The following is a 25485-nucleotide window of genomic DNA, read 5'->3' as shown; positions in this document are numbered from 1 at the left end:
TTAAAAGGCTATATAAATATTTGAAATGTAAATAACAAAATCATGAACCTACATATATAAAGTAAATGCGTGGGACATCGCATAAGGAAAGATAACTTTAGCGCACAACCTCAAACAGGAGCACGGATGGATGGGAACGTATTCTAAGTAGATGCTTCATGATCGTTACTTATTTTTTCTTGGCTACTTTTTTGAAAAGAAGTTCACGGCTTATGAAATTATGGTAGACGAAATATGCAATTAACCAATTATATATTCAGTGAATTTTAAAAGTTCGACAAAATTCTGTTTTATTAATTCACTGGGGTAATTCTTTGTACTTTATGCAATCATTTGTATAGTTTTGCATGCTATTAACATAACCATGTCGAAATAATTTTTATAAATGATAAAATTTTGATCAAACTGGACAACAAAAATGTTTCTTTGATGTTCAAAAGAAATCATACAAAGTCGGTTGCAATTGTAGTTAGACGTTTGTAGTAGGTTTGTTGCATAGCAGTAAAATTTACTTGAAAAGTTGTTGAAGTCATGCTTTATATTCAAATTATACGATTATTCAAACTTTTTGTAGTTGATATGATGTGTCAAATTAATTAAAACCGTTCATAACTTGGCTCAACTTGTAAAATATAGTTAAAATTAAGCTAAGCGTGTTTAATTAGTTCGAAATTTGTAAAATGATAAAAATTAAGTAATTCTCATACACACACACACACACACACACACACATATATATATATATATATATATATATATATATATATATATATATATATATATATATGGTCACATAATTCAAAATTATTTGAATTTGTTTAAAATAATTAAAGAAGTTTAAACAACTTGAAATTGCTTCCAAAAATTCATAGGCTATTTAGTTTTATAGTTATTAAAACAGTAAAAATTTAAAAGTAACAACGACTATTAAATGAAATTGTTTAAAACTTTATGTAATAATTAAAATTTGGTCAAAAAGATGCAGAGTTCATGATTTTTATTTATCTGTAATGTTCAACGGGGTCGTTCATTACTACTAACAATTAAAATAATAATGACAAAAGTAACAATACTTACACCCATGATCACAAATATATTACGTAATTTTGGAAGCTATCACAAATTATATACGTATGTATATCTTCAGCCATTCTCATAAATTACACATATGTATATTTTCATCTATTTTTACAAAATGCTACATGCTTTCTTTTTTGGTTTTGGTTTTGGAATGAGAACAGCGCGTATTGCCTCATCAAAAACAGCTTTCAATCCTTTTTGAGTCAATGCCGAACATTCCAGGTACTTCACAGCTCCAATCTCCTTTGCCATTGCAAGACCCTGACACAATAAGAAAATGTTATTCATTGAAATTTAAAACATAAAAAAAGACACTGAAACATCAAACAAGCATCGGTGCGGCCTCCAACCGAACACATTTTTCATTAAATAAACATTCCTTTCATAACAAATAATTCTTTGTGGAAGATCAGTGAGGATATGAAAAAAACTATGAAATGGCATATTCATTGAAGAAAATACACAAGCAGACACATTATATATGAAACATTGCATATTACATTTGAAACATTGTTGGGGTGAATTACAAAAGTATATCTTCTCTCAACATTGAACTAGTTTATCGTTTGTTTACCTAACAATCTATAGATGTTCAAAAAGTCAAAAATAATTAATTAATAATTAACAAAAATAATCAGTTTAAAGTAAGCTTCATATTACTTTACTGTTTAAAAATGCAAAAATAGTCTAACCAATTAGGAATAATCTTTAAGCAATAAAAAAATTTTAAATAATAACTGATTGTAACCTGTGGGTAAGTGATCGGTGATAACTTTTTATCCTTCAACTTGTCAATAGTTTCCTTGTCCTCACGCAGATCCAATTTTGTGCCCACTAGCACAATTGGTGTTTGTGAACAGTGGTGGCTCACTTCAGGAAACCACTGTGAGAAAAATAAAAAAAAATATTTAAGGTACAAAAGAAATGTTACATTCGTTGTAAAGAAAATCTAAACCTAACCTTTCTACGATCATATCAATAGAACCATTATATTACGTCATAATAGATATTGATTAATAACACTGGTGAAACAGAAACATAGGTCTAAGGTTTTTTAGCTGATTATAGTCAATTTGCATATCCGAAAATCATATTCGTTTTGGTAGGTTAGCTCAAATTTTCATTTTATAACGAAATGTTAATTTTTTACTGTATTGTGCAAAATTTAGTATAATCATATACTACTGCCATTGCTTTTGTTATGTATGTATCATTAAGAATATTTCAAGAATATCTCAAATTTTTCACGGAAGAAAATGAGTTAGCATACTGAACAGATATTGAACAGCTTTAGCTCAAACTTGGAGTTCTGGAGTATGATCCCAAAGATTGAAATTTGTTTATTGATAGCAATAAACGTTCAATGAAATGTGTTCTCCAACACAACGGAAATCAGTTTGCTTCTTTATCCTTGCGTCACTCGACTGAAAGGAAAAATATGACGCAATGAAATATGTAGGCTACTGGACAAAATTCGGTATAATCAGCATAACTGGTTGAATTGTGTTGACTTAAAAATGGTCAACTTTTTATTAGGACAGCACTCAGGGTACACTAAATTTCTATGTTTCTTTTTAGAAACACTGCACAACATTATATAAAGTAGGACTAGCCAGGAATTAATGCCCTGTAAAGCGACAAACATCATCAATAACCTGCTGATGGAAAGAAATCGAAATCGAATACTGTTTCCTCCGTGGCACATCAAACTTGACTTGATGAAGCAATTCACTAAATCTTTCAGCAAGGACAGCCGTTGTTTTTTAATTCAGGCTTTTTCAGGAATAACAATGAAGAAGTTAGGGTCCTCAATTTGATGGTTCTCATATCCGACAGCTCTTCAGAGATCCAGATTTTGAAAAGTCAATAAATAAGTGTAATGGAAGCGAAGGAGAATTTTGTTGTGCTAGTGAAAAGTCTCCTCGGTAATAAGAAATTATGATTATGAAATATGTATGCAGATGTCTGCTAATTATGAAATACTCGTTTCAAATATGCTGACTGCGTTTAGAAATCAGGGGAGCAACATGAGTATAAAATAGCATTACTTACATTAACAAATGGATCGGTTTTCAGAGAACCTCGGATTGATGAGCGACGAACCAGAAAAAAGGTTCCACAAGGACATGCGGGAAATTGAAATCAGAAAAAATGGTATTCCGTAACGATAGTGAATTATTGTTGAACTCAAAAGAGATATCCCTGGTGCTATACATGTTTTGTTTTGTTACATGTAATCAAATATCGTTTTGTACAATAACGATAAATGTTGCAAAAGGCATTGGTTTTACAAATCAAACAAATTTGAAATCAAGTTTGCGTAAAAATTGATCTAAATTAGAGAAACTATCATCATTTTCGAACTCAGCGACATAAAATTATCCTAAATTAATAGAAATAACCTTTTTTCGAAAATTTTTTTGGTAGGCAGTATAATGGTTTGAGATATGATGTGCGTTTATGTAGTCATTTTAATACTAATTTTTTAAACGTTTTACGCATGCATTGAAAATATTAATTTCTTTCATAATTTTAAAAAATATCATAATGTTAATATGTTGAGCCTATTTGTTTCATATAATTTGACACTTTATTCCATATTTTAGGTGTAGTTAATAATTTTGCAAACCCCTACTTTTGGTGAATCTCAACTTTTTTCATAAGTTTACTATCTCTAATATTATTCTTCATCCTCCTTATTTTATTCCAATTTGGTGATTATCGTAATATTAATAAAATAACTATCCTCCAATTTCTGTTATCTCAACAATCTATGAATTTATCAAAAATATTGATTTTTTAACATTCACCATGTTTTTTAATTTTAATATTTACTAACCATTCTATTTTAATAACTTGGCAATTGATAAATGCTAACCATTCTACTAAGTTTGACGATACCAACGTAGTCAAATTTTGTTGCATAAACTATCTACTAGCTATGTTAAAAACAATGCTTTGAATTTGAATGAATTGTTCATATTTACCAGAGTGTCATTTTTCGAGAGGCCCAAGCCGGACATTTTTATCCAGTTTCGGCACTCTCTCTTTACTCCTTCTTTACTAAGTTTATTTACAAAATTAGTTTCTAATTCAATGCTTATTCTTTTTATTTCTTTGTTTGACCGTAAATTTTATTTCATCAAACCTTCTGATTTTTTGAAGGTTTTTTTTGGTATCCTTAATTAAGTTTATTTCGTTCAATTTTTGTTTTGATGACAACGATTTTTTTTAAATGTTGCTTATATACTTATTATTTTTTGGATAACAAGAAAAAAACTTTGGTTCTCTTAATAAGTTATTCTAAAAATATTTCACTGAATAAAAGTCATTTCAAAACAAATTTAACATCTGGATTCTTGAAGTATTAAAGAACTTCCACTTTGAATTATTGATTTTTAAGAGAGCTGTGTGAAAACAACTTCCACTTTGAATTATTGATTTTTAGGAAAGCCAAGTGATAATATTTCATTTTTCATCCATATTTTCAATAATGGAACATGGGCATTGGGCAGCAAAAAAATTTTGAGATAACAACTATTGACAAAAAATAATTACCTTAGCTCTGACATTTTCAAATGATGCTGGACTAATTAATGAAAAACAGATCAGGAAGACATCCTGTTTAAAAATTTAAGTTCAGATGTTGGAATTTTTGAACTTTATTTGATGGCTTGAAGTACAAGCCTTCACATTAACTAAAATTAGATTTTAAAATGCATAACATTTAATTAAATGAAATTAATTAAATATAATTAATCAATTAATTTTATTGATCAACCAAACAAGATTTTTGTTGAACTTATATTTAAAAGCTAAGAAGCATAATTGAGATAAATTAAAAATATTAATAAATTTAAAACTGAAATTAAATGTAAAACAAGAGCTGAAATAAAATAATGGCAATCAAAGCAAATGGAAAACAACCAAAAAAATGTTTTTAATTTTTATATAAAGTCAAACCATTGTTCATTATTTAAAATTGAATACTCAAATAAAAATTACAAACTGTCTGAGGATAGGAAAGTGGTCTGAGTCTATCGTAATCTTCCTGGCCAGCTGTGTCCCACAAACCTAAGTTGATTGGTCGACCATCTACCATCACATTCGCAGAATAGTTGTCAAAGCTGTAATGTTATGATACCAACAGTGCAGTATATGCTTGAAATATTCAATAGAGAAACAAGATAAAATAAAGTAGTGAACAATTTGTTGATGTATGCAATCACCATTAATTTTTTTTTTAATTTTTTAGCAAACACATTAAGCTATATCTACAACTTATAATTGAAACTTATGAAACAAAATCTCCTAAGAACAGTGAAATAATAAACTGAGTTGACAAACATAATATTTTAATAAAAAATGCTGAATATCCATATGATCAAATGAAATAGTTTGTTTTAACATTTTAAATAATCATTATTTTCGGATTTCAGTCATTCAAACCATTAAGCACCAAAATGTTTTCAATCATGATTCGTACATTGATCTGTTTTTGTCACTTTTAAAAACTTTAGTACTGTTTATGCAGTTTTTCTTCATTTTGTCCATATTTTCAAACAAGCTTAACCCACTTTCTTTAGCAGCTCCACTTCTTGTAATCAAGATCTATTTCTTATCTATTCATTAGCGAAACTATCCATCAAGATAATAAAATTCATCTACCTCTATTCTTTCCAATCTTCTCTCTTTTCAGTTCATAGCAACATAAAGAATGTCATGTTTCATTAAAAAAACAACCTCTGATGTAAACATTAGCTAATGCAACTTTTAGCAAAGCAAGCAAACTCTCCAACGAACTCTAATGAACTCTCCAATGAACTCTAATGAACTCTCCAATGAATTCTCCAATGAACTCTCTAATGAAATCTTCAATGAACTCTCCAATGAACTCTCCAATGAACTCTCTAATGAATGGAAATAGTTTCCAAAACTTATTCCAAGCTAATTCTACACTTCCTGGAACTTCACTATCTGTCCTTTGAGTCCCATTTAAGACGTAACCCATATAGTGGAAAGCACAAAATTTTATAAAACTGGCATTCGTCAAAGTATTTATGCTTTATACATTGGTTTCTGTCCTGTAGGTTCTTAAAAACCTGCATTCAGAGTTTTTCATCTTTCTCCAGTCTTCTCCCACACTAGAGCACTCATTGGCTGTTCGTTCAACACATTCACAACGTAGAATTAATTTGCTTCTATCATCTATCGTACACAGACCAATAAAAACTTAAAACACACTCCACCAATCATATAATCATAAAATACATATAAACAGAATTCCCAGGTGGGGATGGTTTGTTGCAACTGTTTGTTGGATCGACTGATTTGACGGTCCAATCGGCTCCACTGCGAGAAGGCAGTTGCTCCAGATCTCTTCTTTGTCTGGCAGCTAAAGTATTTGAAAAATGCCTTCCGCCGATCATCTCGAATCATCTAACCTTAGCGAGCCATCAGCATGGTTTTCGCCCACTTCATTCTACAACAACAGCTCTCACCACGATGGTCACCGACATCGCAAACGGCCTAAATCAGAAGAGGCCAGCTCACCGAATCTTAACAGCATTGGACCTTACAAAGGCCTTCGATACCGTTAACCATCGCATCCTAATCTCCGACCTCATGTCATCATCGCTTCCACGGTCAATTGTCCGCTGGTTGTCAAACTATCTGCATGGACGCTCTGCATCAACAGAGTTCCGTCGACAATTTTCAGAACAACGCACCATCCGCTCAGGAGTGTCTCAAGGTTCTGTATTGTCACCAACTCTGTTTAACTACTACGTCTCCAAAATACCAAACCCTCCTCCAGACGTCAAAGTTATCTCTTATGCAGACGATTTTTCAATCTATACTACAGGTCAGAATGCAGATGATTTGACACTTCGGTTCAATTGTTACCTTCCGAAGCTTTACGACTTCTTCAATAGCAGAAATTTGGAGATTTCCACCTCCAAGTCCACAGTCACCCTCTTCACCACTCACACTTCACAGTATTACTATCATCCTGCAATAAAAATAAATAACAATTTATTACCACTCGAACATAACCCAAAAATATTAGGCCTCACGTTAGATACGATGCTGTCCTTCTCACAACACCATAAAGAAACAGCATCCAAGGCCTCAATAAGAAATATTTTAAAGGCACTAAATGGTACAACCTATGGCCAGGACAAGGAAACTCTCTTACAGACCTACAAAACCATCGGTCGTTCAACAATCGAGTATGCCTGTCCTGCCTGGGCATCACTGACATCAGACTCAAGTTTCTCACGTCTTCAACACTCCCAGAAAGCCGCCCTACGTCTGATTACAGGTTGCCATGTGATCGTTTCAGAACGGCACCTTCATTCAGAATGTCAGATGTTAACGGTAAGGCAGCATTCGGAGCTAATAGCATCACAATTCTTACTCCTATGCCATAACCCTAGCCACCTGAGCCATCATATCATCACGCAACAACACCCTCATCGCAACATAAAGACCACCCTCTTTTCCAAATGGGCTTCAACAACTCATGCGGTTCTACCAACAACCATAAATAGCGATTCTCTGAAGTCCGCTCTAAGAACACTACACAATAACACCATCAAAGCCGCCACAGAGACGTATCAGTCGCCGTTGTTGTTGCTTGACGGATGGCCTCCCCCTACACCAAAAATAGATCCAACAGAAGAATCACTTCCCAGAGCAATCAGACGGACCCTAACCCAACTCCGTTCTGGCCATAGTATTCTTCTAAACAGCTACAAAAACAGAATCGACAGTGGGAACCTCAACATCTGTCCTTTCTGCATCAATCATACAGATGATGTACCACAATTGTTTAGCTGTTCACAAAACACCACAAGACTACAACCAATAGATCTCTGGAGAAACCCAATTGCAGTGGCGGTTTGGCTCCGGCCTTGATTCGAGCCCTAGGGGTCCCCCAGAATGGGGCAACAACAACAACAACAGAATTCCCATTGCTGTCACTATATAGACCTGACCAGTCCAAAATAAGCAACCCATTTTAAATAAAAAAATCTTTGAAATATAAATCTGAATGACTAACACAGTTGGAATATATTCACCAGGAAAGGCATTTGTGGTGTAACTGATCAATAAACATGTCTTACCAACAGCTCTGGAAAATTATTAAAGTTGATAATAACATTTCATTTTAAAAAATGTTGGTAAAAATATTTAGACTTATTAAATAAAATGAATTGCTTAGATCCATAACCATCAACTAAACAATTTTATTTAATAATATTAATTTGCATTAGTTCTTTGAACTGAACTTTAATAATTTATAATTTATAAAAGTAGACTACAGCAGGCAACAGATGTCATGTTTGCCATAGTTGAATCAATGAAAATATATTAAAATAATGACAACATTTCACATTCTTAACTTCCTAAAGATTAAGATTTTAACTTATTATTTCTGATTAACTTGTGCTCAATCAATCAAATCATGGAAAAAAATTAATCACTTACATTTTATTCCACAAAAAAAACATAACACATATTAAGCACTAAAGCATATTATTAATACTATTACAGATTGATATTTTTTTGCATTCCAACCCAATCACTATTTCATTTAATTATTCATTAATTTGCAGGCACTACTACCACCACTAGGATGTTATTTATGATGATAATTTTATTATTCAGTTAAATAAAGAGAGAAAACCACTATCAAATTAAAATTAACTATTATTATTATATAGTATATAATAATAGTTGAAAAAAGGAAAACATGTCAAATCAATAAATGTGCATATAACTATATAATTAAGTATATAAATGTATATAACAGATGCTATACCATCCTATCTGATAGATAGGGTGGTATCAGGTATATAATCTAAATCCTATTGTCATCCTCAACCTTGATTATGACTATGAGTCCATGTTTAATAATTGAAAAAAGGGATACAAGTCACATAAAAGTAAGTATAGTTATTATACCTTATACTATACCTCTTCTATAGAATAGAATAATAAATACACCCACACACAATATATATATATAATATAAATATATATTAAATAATTAATACTAATAATAAAAATATAAAATAAAAATTTTTAAAACAACTTATTCAATTATATATTGTAATTTTTTATGACTGTAACAAGTTATTTTTATTAATTTAGTTATTTTTTAGTACATTGCTATACATAGTTTATAAATTATTAAATTAAATAAATAAATTTTTTTAAATTGAAAACATTTAAAAAGTTTTCTTACCCATCACCAACCACGACACATTTTATAGCTTGCATAATGTTCACAGTTCACAAAAAATGTAAGTAAAGTAAACTAAATATTATAAAACAAATGTTAGAAAATATTGTTTAATCTTCAAAATAAATATTTATAAATAAGAAAGAAGACATCCGTGTTCAATCAGGAAATAAACACCTAGGCCAAAATTCCAAAATTTGACGGAAGGGTTGGGCGAATATTTTTGATAGATTTGAGGAGCGATGAACTACATAATGCATTGATGAACATGGTGATATTATATTATAACTTGGGATAAAAGAGCGACTGAGGTTGAAAAGAGACTGGATTTGCTACAAAAGATGCAGACAGAAAAAAAGTAAGATGACGTAGAAAAGGCAGAGGAGAAATGGTCAGAAGTTGTTAAAAAAATGTTGATAGGAAAATCTATGAAGCCAAACATTGAGGGGAAATTGGCAGGAAAGGTGGAAGAAACAAAAAATACTGTGCAAGAAGATCGGCGAAAAGAAATAACAATGTAATCGTTCACATATTCAAAAAAAGTGCAGCGGTTACGGAGAGAAGAACAGATGATAAAAAGAGCATAAAAGATCTTTGTACTAATGTGCTTCAAGTAAAGTGTGAAGACCAAGATATAAAAAGGAATGTTTTGATTGAACAAAAACAAATCAGGCAGCAGTTCACTACTGTTTAAATTCAAAAAAAAATCGGTAAAAATTCTGTTATGGAAGCGTTATCGAAAATGAGGACGGCAGAGGAAAAATTTTCAAAAAACTGTTTTTCACTACATGAAAAAATCTGAAAAATGTCAGTGCAAGAATATGGTGGAACTTGCAGAAACAAAAGAAATTAATGACGCGCCGGGGAAATTTATTTATCGGGTAACGGGGACACCAGGAGAAATAAGAATACTAACCATCGATTGTATAATATGGATATGGCAGATGCGTTATATATATATATATATATATATATATATAAATTGTTCATATATATATATATATAACATCGAGAAAAATTTAACAAATGTTGAAAAGTAAATTTAAATTGAAGTAAACAATCAGTTTTTAGCCGGTTGTTTAAAGATTATCGTTCTAATTGCTTTTTTTGTCAATTTATTGACATTTTATTAAAAAATTTGTCTATAGTAAAACGTTTGATCGTAAAATATCGATAAAATGTCAATTACTACAAAAAATCTTTAATGTTTACGTGTTTAATTCCATAGAACTATGCAAAATTATTAGGCAGGTAACAATTCTTATGCCATATATCCATGATACTAGCACTAAAAATTTGTCAATAAACGTTAACCAAGGAGATGTAGAAAACAATAAAGAAGAAAAAAGCGTAAACGTAAGTTTAAAATTTGTTAAGACATTTTACGCCAATGGGAGAAGCCTAGCCAGTCATCAACAAAAAGAACTTATAACATATGTCGAAGAAGAAAACCAAGATATTATAGAACTAACAGAAACTTAGGCAAAACAAGATATGGATGATCCTGAGTTTGCCATAAAAAATTACGTTCTCTTTCGGAAAGATAGAGAAAATCAGCCTTGTCAAAGAAATGGCTCAGGCGGAGTAATCTGTACATAAAGTCACACTTGAATGTCAAACTCAGAAAAGACATTGATAATGATTACTTCAAGGAGTCAGTGTGGTGTGAAATTGCAAACACAAAAATTACTGATTGAAGTATGTCATCGGCCGCCCCATGCTGATAGAGAAATGGATGCAGGATTACGTGACCTTATGGAAACAAACTGCAAAAGCACCTTCATTATTACGGGAGATTTGAATTATCATATTGAGCGGCAAAAACGGGTTGGCGCAAAACCACGGGATAAAGAATTTTTAGAATTTGTGGAAAATAACCACCTTATTCAAATGGTAGATAAAACACCTCGAGGTAAAAATATCCTAGATCTCGTAATTACGTCAGTGGACCATATGATAAAAGACGTTGATGTCGGAGAACACTTCTTCACTAGTGATCATCAAATAGTAAGATTTAAAATATTTTTTGAGCAACGAGCAAATAAGAATGAAAAAAGCAGTGGTTTCAACATTTTCAAAGCTAACTATGAAAAGGTGAGAGACAAAATAAAAGGTTTAAAGTTGAACAAACAAGTGGAATTGCTTAGAGTAGAAAGAAGTTGGAAAACGTTTATGAACTTTATGAAACACATTTAGGAAGATATGATTCCTCCTAGACAAGGTTATCAAAACAAACGACCATGGGTAACAAGAAATGTTTAAAGCAAAAGGAAAGGTAAAAACAAGGCATGGAAAAAACATCAACTTTATGAAAATAAGGATATATAAATTCCATGCTCAGACATTTACTTGAAAATTACAAAAAACCAAGAAATGAACAAAAAGCTTTAAAGATTTAAAAAAAACTTAGCGGAAAATATAAAAAAGAGCAAAAGTTTTTACAATTATGTAAGAAACAAACAAAAACGAAAAAATAGAGTGGGCCCGCTCAGAAATGAAAAAAAAACGTGATAGTGGAGATCGACGTTAAAGCCACGGAGCAGTTAAACAATTATTTCAATGATTAACAATTGTGCAAAACTTTCATATGAAGGAAGATTGAAGAGATGTGGACTAACAACTTTGGACGAACGTAGGACTAGAGGAGATTTTATTTAATCGTACAAAATCATAACGTAACGGGTAAAGATGAGATACAGTGTGTACATAGTGTTTTTATTCTGCTTTGTCCTGTCCGAACGTTTTTGGACCAAACTGTAACGGAATGACTTTTGTTTTTTTCAATCTGGACAGATACCAAATCGACATTGCTGCACTGTCTAAAACCCCTGCGCTGGATGAAAGATCTCTGGTTAAAGTGGGGGTAAAATATACATTCGTTTAAAGAGGTTTACCAAAAAATAATTTGCAGATTTATGGTGTTGGTTTTTCTGTCCGTTCAAACTTACTCAAAATCATTACTGAAACTCCAGTCTGGATTAGCGAAAAACTCATGTACATGTACATGAAGCATTTGAGAGGAAGTGTTACCGAAATTTGTTGGAAATCAGTTGGAGGCAGAAAGTAAAAAATGAAACCATCAAAAATCAACTTGGAAGACAAAAAAGTATATATGACAAAGTCAGAGAAAGAAAATTGGGATTTTTTGGACACATTTGTAGAATGAGAGAAGACAGATTGATTAAGATGGTACTAATGAGAAAAAAAGATTGGAAGAAAAAAATTGGTAGATCTGCAAAAAAAATGGATAAATGACATTATTGAATGGACTGGTGTTGGTATTCTAAATTCAATAAAACTGGCCAAAGTTAGAAATGGTTTTTGGAAAGAAAAAAGAAAAAAATAAAAGTAGAAAAGATCTTTTCAAATAATTTTACGATGTCAGGTTTGCTAACTAAGGCTGACAATATTTTTATGCATTGATATTGCAAAATTAAAAATTTTTTTTTACTTGGCGTTTAATTTTTGCTGATGATTACGTATAAATAATAAAATAATTAAATTTGGTCAAAAATAAGCGATAAGACTAGCTGCGTTAAAGTGAAGCGCATCTGACATATTTATGGCGTGTATGGATATTTATTGGTCTATGGTAACACATTTAGTTTGGCTTTACAACATGGATATATTTAATATCTATGTTTTATAATCCACTTTACAGTCGCAATTTAGATCTTTGTTAAGGCATGTATGCATGTATGTATAAGGTAAACAGTTTCATTTTGTTTTCGTCTGTCGTAACGCTCGTTCGAAATTTTGCCGTTTCTTCATGGCGGACTCTTCATTAAGTTCTCCTGCCGCTGACGACGTTGATCACATTAGCTCGCTGGATGAGTTTCCTCAAAACTCCAGTGAAAAAATGTTATTGGAAAAAAATGAAAGTTTGGATAATGGTGAAAGTGCTGCCGATGATGACCGGGTTTGTTCGGATGATGATAATCATGATGATAATTCTTCGTCAGATAGTGGGGAGGTTTCTGAAGAAGACGAGGAGAATTGTGATCATTTGAATGATGAAAAAAATGATATCAATGACATAAGTTCAATAAACAGAAGCTTCAATGAAGATGAAATGGATGACCGATCGGAAACTCCATTACAAGATGAACCTGAAACAGAAAATCAAAATGAAAATTCTGAGTTGAAAAGTGAAGATAAATTGGACTTTAATGAAACAGTCAAGAAGGATGATGATGATGATAATGAATCAACAAAGGAAAGTGCAATGAATGATGATCATGGTGAACTAGATTACGAAGAAGATGTTGATGACTCTATTGAAAAAAATAAAGCAGAAATTAAAATTGAAGAACAAATGTCTACTTCTGAGGTTCAGGTTAGAAGACTGTTAATTTAATGATTGATATATGTTATGAAAAGTTTGGTCATGTCAATGTTTACTTTTAAGTAGAATAAATTGAAAATTTTTAGGGTAAAACGGGAGATAGGTACTCCTATGGTATCGTCCATGTTTACAAACAATCATAATGTACTTTTAATAAATTAACTCCACCCATTTTGAATTATCTAGCTCTTGATTATTTATTTATATCAAATTGAAAATAATTTAATTAGGTAAGTTTTTTAGATCATTACTTGTCAAATAGTTGAAATAGTGAACATTAAATAAAAATAAGTTAAAATATGAGTAAATTTCTGTTTTGATAACAATCAAAGGTTTATGGAGTGGTTAACAGGGTTAGGGTTAGGGCCTCCCTTTTTAACAAAATTTTCAATCATTTCACAAATATGGAGTGGTTAAAATTTTCAATAATGTTAACCACCTCATAAGCCATTGATATTTGACAAGTAATGATCTAAAAAACTTACCTAAGAATTAACTTGTATTAAATTACTTACCTAAGAATTAACTTGTATTAAATTATTTTCAATTTGATATAAATAAATAATCAAGCGCTAGATAATTAAAAAAACAAAAGTACATTATGAGTACCTATCTCACGTTTTACCAATTTTTAGTAATAAGTTTATGTTTTTACAAGGCTGCAATAGGAGCATTAAGTTAGTCTTGCAAGTCAATGTCAGTCTCCAATACATGTCTGTTTATTTATTGCATATTTAGCTAAAACAACATCTGATGTTAGGAATTTTACAAATCACAATTTGTTTAAATTTTCACTATAGATTTATAAATGTATTTGTAATTTGTCATCTAAAAAAGAGTCAATAAATTTTTGGTAAGTTTTTTCATTTCCAGTGAAAAAAATTTTGATTGGGAATTCGGTAAAATTTATTGATTATTAAGAACTCAAATTTTTTTTAACGCAAATTTATATAAGATCACTAGATTGTTTAAATCATTAAAAACCCTTAGTCTCAAGTCATTTTTTTGCAAAATGCGAATAAAGCTATTATTGTTATTTTTTCAGTTAATCTATTTGAAATCAGTTTAAATTTCAAGTACCGAAGGCCTGCATTTATTATAAAACAATGCTGTATTTTAACATTTTTTCAATGAAGTTTTTATCATTTCCACAGAAAGCCGTGGATGATGAAATGAAAGGAGCAGAGAAGCAGTCGAATGCTGACGATGGATCTCACTCATCTGATGGCGAATTAGCTGATGTATGTGATATTAATTGCCTGCTTCTAGTTGTTTATAATTATTATTTTTACAGCAAATTTAGTTTAGCCTTGATTTTTTTTATTTAAATTTCATTTTAATTTAGTGAAATCAAATTGAAAATAATTCAAATTAAATGAAAATATTTTGTTACAATTAATTTTCATAGGATGATGATTGTGAAGAAGGTGAAATTAAGGAGCCAGGTGCAAAGAAGCCTTTTTCAAGAGCATTGTGCAGGTTTTTCAGCAGAGGCAGCTGTACATGGGGCATTAATTGTAGGTTTCTTCATCCTGGTGTCAATGATAAAGGTTACTACTTATTTAATTTTTGCTACATTATATGCCTTGCAATGTTCTGGTGATGTGCAATGATGGAATAGAGAGTTTTTAGACTAACAGAGTTAACAAAACTAACATGGCAGCTTTTATTAGATGTTATTAGAAATTTGAGTAGGACATGTGCTAAGAACGGTTGCTGGAGTATTGCTTAAGCACATTTTCAAATGTAAATCTTGAAAGAAAAGTGCAATTGGCCAGCCAAAATGATTATAGAGATGGATGGATCAGAGAAAAGAAGATTCAAAAGAGACTGAAATTTTAATTAGTTTAAAAACAGGGAGTTTGCTGGATGAACAGAGTGAGAGATTTTTTTGGTCAGAAATGAAAATGAGTTGAAGGATGAAGTTGAAGTCAAAGTTAACCGTTAAAATCTGCTTTGGCAGAAGTGACGAAAAAGATGTTCAATATGAATAAAATAACTCTGAACATTTCAGATATGTTTGTAATAAAGGTTTTATTACCTGGCAGGAAATTACACAATGTTGGAGCAGCAGCATCAGTATGCACAACCTCCCCCACCCCACCTGCCGGGCATGTTGCCCCTCTTGAGGGGACCACCACCTCCCCCCTGGATGCACGAGGTAAACATTCTTCCATTAAGAATTATCCATTTTGTTTAATTAATGTATAATCACGTCATGCTGTAAGATTTTGATGTTGCTCCTTTCCATGCGTATCTTTAAGTCCCATTACTCTGAGAAAAGTCATTGAGATGTCTATCTCAAAGTTTTATTCATTATTATTCATTCGATAAGCACTCTTTCAATAACACATGTGACCATACAATGATACACATGACCGCACAACTATACATGTGATTGTACAATTTTTTCAATTTAACTAAAAGCAGTAAATCTATAAAATATTATATAACAAATTTGAAATTTCAGAAAACTGATGTCATGTTTGAATTCAAGGCATCAACTTCATATACAATCAGCTCAAAATGTCCCAACACAAATAGTTGTGATTCGTTAATGCACACCTCTACACAATAATATACTCGTCCACACAATAACATATATCAACACGCATCCATATAACCATGTACTTCTGTTTAGCAGGCTAATGCATTCTCAATATTAAATATAAAAAATATAAAACTATTTTAAACATTTTTTTATAAAAATTATTTTTTCTTTGTTTTGCTATCTATGAAGCGCTTGGGCAAGAGAATGCCGCCACCTCCAAGACTGAGTGAGGTTTGTCTACATCAAAATTACTTTCAATGATGTTAACGTTGTAAATTCATTTCCTCTACCTTTTTCATAACAACAACAATAATAATAATAATAATAATAGTAATAACAGCAATAACAATAATCATAATAACAACAATTATTACAACAACAATAATAATAATATGCATAACTGGCTATTTAAAGATGGCAAGTGAGTCCGAGTTTGCAGCAGTGGGTGGTGGTGAGGGCATGTCTGCTTTGGAGTCCGCCTGGGAAAGAGGTCTGCGTCACGCAAAAGAGGTAGGCTCATTTATTTTCTTTTATTTAACTAGTGCCATGTTGAATTTAAAAAATGTGACATTCAAGTTTGACAGATGACATAACTTGGCTTAACAAATCACCATCATTTCAACACATTGCAGTTTAATTTTTTAAATTGTAAAACCTTTGTGTGAATGAATTTAAGTTGTTGTTAGTTGTAGCAAAGGGTAGATATGACGTAAAATTGAAATCAGGAAAGTAGAAGTTTTTCAATTTTAACTAATTAGACAAATTAAACCAAATTACTTGATTAAACTGCACTGTATTCAGCACAATTTCTACCTGTATTTACCTATTAATAAAATTTTTGTTAACAGACATAATCAGCTTTTTTAGGTTGAAGGACTTTTGTAATTTTTGATAGCATTGATAATTTCCATTTGTGGTGCATGCAGATTCGAAGCAAGAGAAAGGAAACAGATGGCGATGATAAGAAGGGAACTTCAACATCTCCACTTGCATCCGATAAACTGATTCACCCAGCCACTTCTTCTCATCTAGCACCTCCACCTCACAGAGATCCTTACTATGAAGATTTACATCAGACATTATCTACTTCGCTGCCAGGGTTCGTTACAACTATCATATAATTTTATTTATTTGGTAGCCATTTTTTTCAGTGGTAATAATTTGACAATTATAATAATTGTTACATTTTCTGTTTGAAAGTTTTCAGCTAGTTTAAGTAAACATTAAGTAATCAAAATGGCGAGTGCATTTGAGATTCATTTTGTCAAAATTGTTTTCCCTTACTTCTGTAGCACAGATAAGGGATGTGTTGGGTTTGTTCGTGGATACTGGGAAACATTGCTATGTTTTTTACTTTGAATAAACTTATAATGGAAATTAAAAAATGGTACCGAATTATAAGCACATCTAAATTGTGCTCCACACATCTTTGAATTAAGAGCTTCATAATAAGAACGACAACGGTTGTAAGGGATGCTTGATGATAATATTTTAATTTTTAAAGTCTGCCTCCCATGCCACTGTCCATCCCCCCGATGTTGCACCACCCCGTCGACCCGTGGCTCTACAGACATCCATTTGAATACGAGATGAGGTGGCCACGACCTCCCGCGCACCCTCTTGATTACATGCATCCCGGATTCCATCCTGTCCATGATTTCAGGATGATGGTTAGTCTTCAATATTATGTTTGAAATTGTTATCAAGTTTTTTTTGGCATCAGAGTTTTCATGGAGACATGCAATGTCTTGTTGTTTCATACATCAGTTTAATAAAGCTTTTTTGAGATGTTTTGGTTTATATATAGATTTCTAAGTCATTTGAAATGGTTCATTGTTCAACACAATAAACTTTTGCATGCAGGATCCAGGAAGGGGCAGACGATTCAGTCCTCCTCTGAGGTTAGCTACCATTTTTTATTTTAAAGTTCAGCATTTGAATATCTCAGTTCTAATTGTCGACCTTTTCAGGATTGAAGCAAGCCAGCGGCTTGGTGGTGAGCGTGTAAGTAGAGGAGAGAGACATCATGCAGCTGAGGGAACAACAAACTCGGGAGAAGGAAGAGGAAAGTGTGAGGAGTGGAAGGATCCCTGGTCCAGGTTTTTTACTTTTCAAATTTGTTTACACTTTTAATAAGTTCAAAAGTTTATTAACTTTCAATTTTTTTTAGTAAGTGATTAAATTGCCTCAAGATATATTTAATGTAAATTATAAGGAGCTTTTAAATCCTAGAATTATGTGTGGATGTATTCTTATGCATAATATAATTTTCTTTTGTTTGATAAATACAAACATTTATAGAAATAATCAGCTCTTGCTTCTGAGTTCTGGCTGTCTTCATACTTTTGTGATACCAGTAGTTTAAGCAAACAAAAATTAATAAAAAAGGCTTAAATTTAACAGAAATAAACAATCGATAAATTTGGAATACTTTTTATTGATTATCAATTTTATAGTTATTGATTTTATAATAAATTGTAAATTTTTTTAATTTTTTGAAGGGCAAAATCACCGAAAAACAAACGTTCATCGTCTTCAAGAAGTCGAAGTGGAAAGAAATCTCGATCGAAACGACGTTATTCGTCTTTCTCATCTAGGTGCAGCCGTTTTTCAGTTTTATTTTACATTTCTGTAAAAATAATAATTTTCAATTTCCATAAGAACTTTTTCTAAAAGCTATTTGTAAAAAATTTGTAAAAAAGCTAAAAGCTATTTGTAAAAGTAATTGCAAACTATTTAACTATTTCTGAAATAACTATTTTTGAATTGTTGAAAATTTGCAATAAACTAAGAGGAATAACTTGTGAGCTGTTGATGTGTTGGAAACCATTCAAGCTTGCTGCTTGTTTTTACTATTAATCTTAACTTCTAAAAGTATTCCTCTTGCATAATTAGATGAGAAATTTTACATCATAGACATAATTTATAATTTGTTTATTATTGGAATAATTAATTGCTATTTGAAATCATGTTTATAAAACATCAAATGTTCATTTGGTTGCAGCTCCTATTCATCCAAGTCAGGGTCGAGATCTAGGTCCTCGTCCTTTTCCTCATATTCGTCTAGTAGGTCATCATTCTCGTCGAGGTGATACTTTATTCTTATTATAGTTTTTTTCGTTATTTTATTATTATTGAGTTGCATGAATTGTATTGCTCTACAATGTTATTTGTTTCATGCAAGTATTTGAAATTAAAGGTGCAAAGAATGTTGCCACTCGTTTTTGAAATCATTGATAAATGATTATTTATGAAAATAATAAAAAATTAATAGATACTAATAATAATAAAGAATAATAAAAATATTCCTTCACATAAGGTCCAGATCATCAAGCAAGTTGAGCAAATCGATCCCGAAGAAAGTTGTCCCAGTGGGATCGCTGGACAGGTCAATAAAGAATAGGTTACTATTATTTTTAGCAACTTAAAATTTTAAAAACCTCAATACGTGCTCCCACAATTTATAAGCCTTTTTCAAAGTACAATTATTTTGTTATAATTGCCATAAACTACTCACATATGTTTCATTTCAGGTCCAATAGTATTTCATCATTAATCACTTTGTTTTGCAGCTTTTGCCAATTTAAAGTGGAAAAAATAAAAAAAAAACTTTTTGTTTTATCTATAAAAATAACATAAAAAAATGTTTTCGTTTAAAAAGTACTTACTGTAGTGTTAGTTATAAATATTTGAAAAATTATACAAGTGTCGTAAGTTAGTTAAAATAGAATTTGTATTGAATTCCAAAAGGTAATTTTTAAACATTAAAACATTTTATTTAAAATTATTAAATTTTTTACTTTAATTTTTTTATTTTTTAACTACAAAACCTATTAAGTTTTAAATCTGAGGGATTAAATGTAAACTAAAATAAGTGTTTGTATAACTTTTCAGTGACATTTCTAAAAGCTTTGTATCAAACGTGGTGCCACCTTGCGTCGCTGAAATGAACGAAACTTCCACTGTCGTCAGCACCACAGTAACTAAACTTACTGGAACTGCAAGCATCACGACAAACCAAGCTCCGATTACGGTGACCTCGTCGTCATCTGAACCTCCCAGGCCAGCGATGACCTCACTGTCGATTACATTAGGCACAAAGCCATCTCTCTCAAACAGCAAAACAAATCAGTTGCAACCTGTGAACAAATCAGTGGCAGATGCATTCAAAGATGCGGATGAGGATAACAACGATGGTCAGATGAAAAGTAAATCTAAATTGGGTAAGTTGCCAACATCCTCCGACAACACTAATCTGCTCGTTGAGTTGAATAAGGTTGGAGGCCAGGTGACCACGGCGGGAGGAGTTACCTACAAGTCAGGCATTGTTCAAGGCTAGTTTTATTCTCAAGTTTTTTCTGTACAGTTTTTTAATCTTGTGCATAATTTTTTTTATTCTGTGAATCAAACTCTGTCAAACATTGAATGCAACAACATGCAAGGTCTGAAACATCCAAGAGGGGGGTGAGTAGATGTGAGTAGTGTCTAGTGTCGTAGGTTGTAGTTGCAGATTAAACAAACTAACTGCAACTTTTTATGGTCATTATAATTGCAAATTGTAAATAAATGAGATAAATGAGAATTTGGAATCGGTCCATGATGTTGTGCTGACGTTCACGACACTGTAGTAAGTTTTTGTGGGGGTCATTTTGTTTTTATGAGGAATTTCTTTTCGGAAATAATGCGAAATAAGGAGAATAAGAGAAATGAATGAGCTTTATTTGATAAATCTGCTGATTACAAATTATCAAGTTACATCGAACAAAAGGAAAGTAGAATAGAGAAATTTCTACAGTAAAATTTCTACAGTAAAAAGTTTTGAAAGCTTGAAAGTGCGTGGAGAATTAAAGTTTTATAAGTTTCAAAGGGGAACCAGAGTTGAAACAATTTGAAATTTTCTTCACTAGCTAAATTGAATATAGCATTAACACTGGGAGAACATAAAAGTTTTAATCATAAATGTTTATCTTTGAGGATCTCACATTTATACTTCTGTGTTTGATCATTAAATTTGTAAATATGAAATGTTGATGAAAGTAGCGTTGGATTTGATGAGGAACAACAGCCATAATAGACATTTTTTATTTTTTAGGAAACGTTGGATATCCTATTCCAATAAAGTCTTCAGCTCCACCATCGGCAACAACTGTTCAGTCAAAACCGAAAAGTGTTCACAGTGGTAAGAAAACTTCAGAGAAGAAAAAAAGTTCTAGGTTTGAAATTTGTATTGTTTAATAATTTATCAGTCTAATGCAACTAGATATATATGATACAATCAAACGGTCAATCAAACACATGCAAGGAAATGCAAATAACACCTGGCCAGAACTTATATTTCAAAAGATAGACTTATAATAAATTTTTTGGCTCATAAAGATCAATAGCATATAGGTTTTAAGCATATAGGCAATATCAGTTGAGCTCATAAAAAATACTGCAATTTTGATTAAAAATTTGTCTACAAAATTTTAACAGAGAAATCATTATTAATTAAGACGTCATTCCGTTGAATGTAAAATCGGTGTTTAGTGGAATGAAACTTACAATTTATGATTTACTAATAGCTGTAATATATTTGAAATTTATTTTAATTGTATTTCAATGTATGGCGACTTAATTATAATTTTATTGCAGATCGCATGGTTCGAGTGCGTCGAGTGATGATTCCCTGTCTTCCCACTTCTCGTCTTCCCACAGCTCCCATAGTTCATCATCAAGCAACTCTAATGCGTACAGTGACATGGCCAGTCCCATCAGCAGTGACAGTTCAACATCTCACAAGAAAAATTACGAAGCCAAGCTGCCCCCAGGTTTTTATTATTTTGACATATTTGTCAATTGTTACATATTACCTCAAAACATATTGTTGCATCTGCAATGTTCATAGTTCATTGGCTTCCAAGTTTTATTAATATAAACTGAACATGAATTGTTGTCTAAATTTTTGGTGATTTTGGTATTAAAACACCTATCTTCCATTTCATTATACCTAGTTTTTGATATTTTGTGAAAAATTAGTTGAAACTAATTAGCCTTTAGTATATTTTTTGAACCATACCAAGTTGTTTTGTCACATTAGGCTTTGTTTGAATGACAGATTTTTTTATATGAATGAAACAATTTGCACACATTGTTAGCTGAAACTTGATTTATAGAGAAGATTGGTATTTACCAAACGTCACATTCTTAAAAAATTTAATATACTTGAATGTATTAATTTGCCATAAGTTTAGAAACTAACAAAATTTAAAGTTGGTTGACTTGAGTAATGTCCAAGTCTGATATCAAAATTATTAAACTTTTCATGTTCTTTCATCGTGTATTAATAGAATATTTTCATGAAAACCCAGCTCAGAGCCACATGGCGCACCTCAGGACGTCGGACTATCCTGTCCAGAAGATGCTGCATCCATTTGCACCCGATCAGCGAATGGGTAGAGGATTCAGAGATGGAAGGGGTGGGTCATTTCGGGGGGAAAGAAGAGATTTTCATATGGATGGTAGAGGGGCTGGCCAAAGTGGAGACATGAGGGCACCTTACAGAAGGAACCCGAGAATGGAAGAGAGAGGTGTGCATCCTATGGATTATCCCGCCAGAAATATGGAACACTCGAGAGTTGATCCGAAGATGTACAGCAGGCCAGGAGGTCGTGTTGGTCAAATGGTGGACGCTAGAATTGATGTTAGGGGTCACAGGATGGGTGAAAGATTGTTGCCAAAGAAGGAGGAAAAGAGAGAAGATGAGAGAAGACAGCCAGGCAGAAGGATGAACCAGCCGGTAATGAACAGGATGTCGAGGGAGCGTCATGATAAATCACACGGCAACAACAGGGACCACCAGGTTGTCAATGCGAGGTATCAAAAAAGAGAGGGCGAAGTGGAGGGAGATGTTCTAGACGCAAACTGGAGCAGGCAGTCTCCGGGAGAATATAGACGAGTAGTTAATAAATCTACGACAGGAAACAAGCACCAAGAAATGAACGCACCCACCAGATCTTCGCAAAGGGTAAATTTCATAATCATTATTTTTGATGTGTTGATACTTTGTTTTGAAAAATGATATTTGCAAGGGTTTTTTAATTAGTTTAGAGAATTAGAGCATCGATTATATGTCCAAGTTCATACTTCAGTTGAACCGAAATAGTTTTTTGAGGTGGCTGATGTTGTCGAAAACCTCTTATATAAGCTCGTTTTTATGACATGCTGCTTTCTTTTGAATGCTCAAGTGAATTAAATAATTTTATTTAAAGCTTCAATTTGAGCTTCATTTTGTTCTAAAAAAATATGATTTTGGTTTATTTGTGAGACTTGTTTGTATTTTGTTTGTTTTTTTTCATTTCTTTCAATCCAAGTACTTTCATTTTAAATCAACTATTTGAAACAGACTGATTTTGAAAAATTAAAAAGAAAACTTTAAAGCTCATTTTATGTAGTGCAGACTACAGTATTATTTTCTTTCACTTCTTTTACTTTGTTAAATAAAAATTCGCATCATTTTTTCTGAAGACATCAAGGCATTATTGTCCTCAAAATGTTTGAACGGGTTTTTAAATCCGATATAATTATTATATGCGTATAAAATATTTTTATTTAATTTTTAATCATTGAATCAACAGCAACACGAATTACCGCCGTCATCGTCTTCAAGAAAACGCCCCTCAAGTCCCAGTCAGATGAGACCTCATGAGAAGCACATGAAGATGGCTTACGGTATGTTTGTTTTGTTTCTTTTATTATTGATTATTGAATATTTGCTTAATTAGTCTCGCTAATTATTATTTATGCTATCGTAGAAAACAAGGACCTTCCAGCAAGCGGTTCATCGCGCCAGCCTGCATCATCTCGTCAGCAAAGGTCCAGTTTTGTGGATGATGTCAATCGAAAGTCACCTAGTGCTAAATATGGAAAAATGCAATCCACAACATCTGAAAGCAAGAAAAGCACTTCATCAAGAAGAGAAGAATTATTAATGCAGTTGAAAGCTGTTGAAGATGCCATTGCAAAAAAACGATCAAAAAACCAGTAGCTCTTTAAAAAAATATTTTTCTTATCTACTTTCTTCATGAGAGATTGATGTAACAAATTTTTTTTTATTTGAAGTTCGGTTCATTTTTGGCTTATACAGGCAACAGCTCATACGAGCAAAAATTGTAGAACATTTTCCGTTTTTTTTTTTACAAAAATTGTTAGTGTGAATTGTTGTTTTTGTTTTTTTTATTGTTAACGGTAAAAATATACGTTACATGGCTTTATCACTGATAAAAAATATATTTTAGAATTTTTTGTGTTCGACCACATATTGTTTTCGGCAAACGTATATCGTTGTATGGTGACTGTAACACTGATACCATTGTTATAACCGATAATCTTATGTTTTAGGCCGTTGCCACGTTTAATTTAATTAACTTCATATTTAAATGGCCTTTGACTTTGACTAAACTCATGGTAGAAAGCCAGTGGCTCTTTGTTGAATATTTATAATCAATCAATTAGCTTATAAAGCGCTATTTCCGCGATGTTCAACAGCGCTGCTCAATGAATTTTGAAAACAGATGGGTCTTGAGATCCGCTCTGAACTTCGCAAGTGATGGAGAAGTAGTCAGAGAAGTAGGTAGAGAGTTCCAAAGAAAAGGACCAGAAAAAGCAAAAGCAGATTTGGCAAAAGAGTGTTTAACACGAGTTAAGAAAAAGCGAGAAAAAGAAGACGATCGTAAACCGGGGCGTTTAGGTTAAAATGGGATGTCTTTTTTCAATCAAAAGAAATTCTGCAATTCGTAGTTCTTTGCTTGTTATTATTATAATGTAGGACTTCATTGTTGTTATCGAGGATGTCTCTAGTGGGTTTTGTTTTGTGTTTGTCTTTCAGGTGGTTTTTGATAGCACCAGATTGATCGTGTATAGTAAATCTTCTTGATAGTTTGGTGTAAGTGACTAAGACATATTCAGATTTTTGGTAATTTCTATCTAGTACTGAATCTGGTATTTTAGTACAGTACAAAGGGCCACTGGCGTTCTACCATCCCATAAAATTAGAAATCTACTTTACCAAGACGACACACAAGGAGAACAAAGAACTCATAAAAAAAACTTTAATTCACGCAGAGAGATACAAAAAAATCGTAAAAACTTTATCAACATAGGTACGAAGTGCCACTAACTTTTATAAAGACATAAACAACACGAAAATTAACATTGATAATCAATCAATTAGCTTATAAAGCGCTATTTCCGCGATGTTCAACAGCGCTGCTCAATGAATTT

General features: G+C 31.9%; 4 protein-coding genes across 4 annotated transcripts; 3 read left to right on the top strand and 1 right to left on the bottom strand.

The window, feature by feature from the left end:
- Positions 1–1188: 1188 nt before the first annotated feature.
- On the bottom strand, positions 1189–9366 carry HELRODRAFT_156056 (hypothetical protein; the record flags this gene model as incomplete). The annotated part of the gene is made up of 6 exons (XM_009029204.1): positions 1189–1341; positions 1829–1963; positions 4639–4701; positions 5090–5207; positions 8144–8215; positions 9332–9366. The coding sequence occupies 6 exons, from the start codon at positions 9364–9366 to the stop codon at positions 1189–1191; spliced, it is 576 nt and encodes a 191-aa protein (XP_009027452.1).
- Positions 9367–11059: 1693 nt separating this feature from the next.
- On the top strand, positions 11060–12195 carry HELRODRAFT_164202 (hypothetical protein; the record flags this gene model as incomplete). Its single annotated transcript, XM_009029203.1, has 2 exons — positions 11060–11486; positions 12122–12195. 2 exons carry the CDS (start codon positions 11060–11062, stop codon positions 12193–12195), a joined length of 501 nt encoding a protein of 166 aa, XP_009027451.1.
- A 761-nt stretch (positions 12196–12956) lies between these two features.
- On the top strand, positions 12957–19965 carry HELRODRAFT_189384 (hypothetical protein). The gene is made up of 13 exons (XM_009029202.1): positions 12957–13664; positions 14828–14914; positions 15082–15223; positions 15722–15834; positions 16639–16734; positions 17151–17323; positions 17729–17894; positions 18088–18125; positions 18195–18323; positions 18726–18821; positions 19229–19312; positions 19544–19627; positions 19797–19965. Exons 1-13 carry the CDS (start codon positions 13098–13100, stop codon positions 19861–19863), a joined length of 1842 nt encoding a protein of 613 aa, XP_009027450.1. The 5' UTR covers positions 12957–13097; the 3' UTR covers positions 19864–19965.
- Positions 19966–21314: 1349 nt separating this feature from the next.
- On the top strand, positions 21315–24377 carry HELRODRAFT_189382 (hypothetical protein). Its single transcript, XM_009029201.1, has 5 exons — positions 21315–21437; positions 21859–22034; positions 22575–23230; positions 23841–23934; positions 24018–24377. Exons 2-5 carry the CDS (start codon positions 21965–21967, stop codon positions 24248–24250), a joined length of 1053 nt encoding a protein of 350 aa, XP_009027449.1. The 5' UTR covers positions 21315–21437; positions 21859–21964; the 3' UTR covers positions 24251–24377.
- Positions 24378–25485: the final 1108 nt, after the last annotated feature.

This window comes from Helobdella robusta, assembly GCF_000326865.2.
Source record: "Helobdella robusta unplaced genomic scaffold HELROscaffold_6, whole genome shotgun sequence".
Classification (NCBI taxonomy): Eukaryota; Metazoa; Annelida; class Clitellata; order Rhynchobdellida; family Glossiphoniidae; genus Helobdella; species Helobdella robusta.
The sequence above is the reverse complement of the archived record's forward strand: the minus strand, read 5'-3'. Positions and strand labels throughout refer to the sequence as shown.

Bases quoted from the DNA above. Each gene is read 5' to 3' on its own strand.
- HELRODRAFT_189382 (XM_009029201.1), top strand. From the start codon at position 21,965: ATGGCCAGTCCCATCAGCAGTGACAGTTCAACATCTCACAAGAAAAAT. The intron at 23,231-23,840 runs GTAAATTTCATA...TTGAATCAACAG, and splicing joins CCACCAGATCTTCGCAAAGG to CAACACGAATTACCGCCGTC. The intron at 23,935-24,017 runs GTATGTTTGTTT...ATGCTATCGTAG, and splicing joins GCACATGAAGATGGCTTACG to AAAACAAGGACCTTCCAGCA.
- HELRODRAFT_189384 (XM_009029202.1), top strand. From the start codon at position 13,098: ATGGCGGACTCTTCATTAAGTTCTCCTGCCGCTGACGACGTTGATCAC. The intron at 16,735-17,150 runs GTAGGCTCATTT...TGGTGCATGCAG, and splicing joins GTCTGCGTCACGCAAAAGAG to ATTCGAAGCAAGAGAAAGGA. The intron at 19,628-19,796 runs GTTACTATTATT...TTTGTTTTGCAG, and splicing joins GACAGGTCAATAAAGAATAG to CTTTTGCCAATTTAAAGTGG.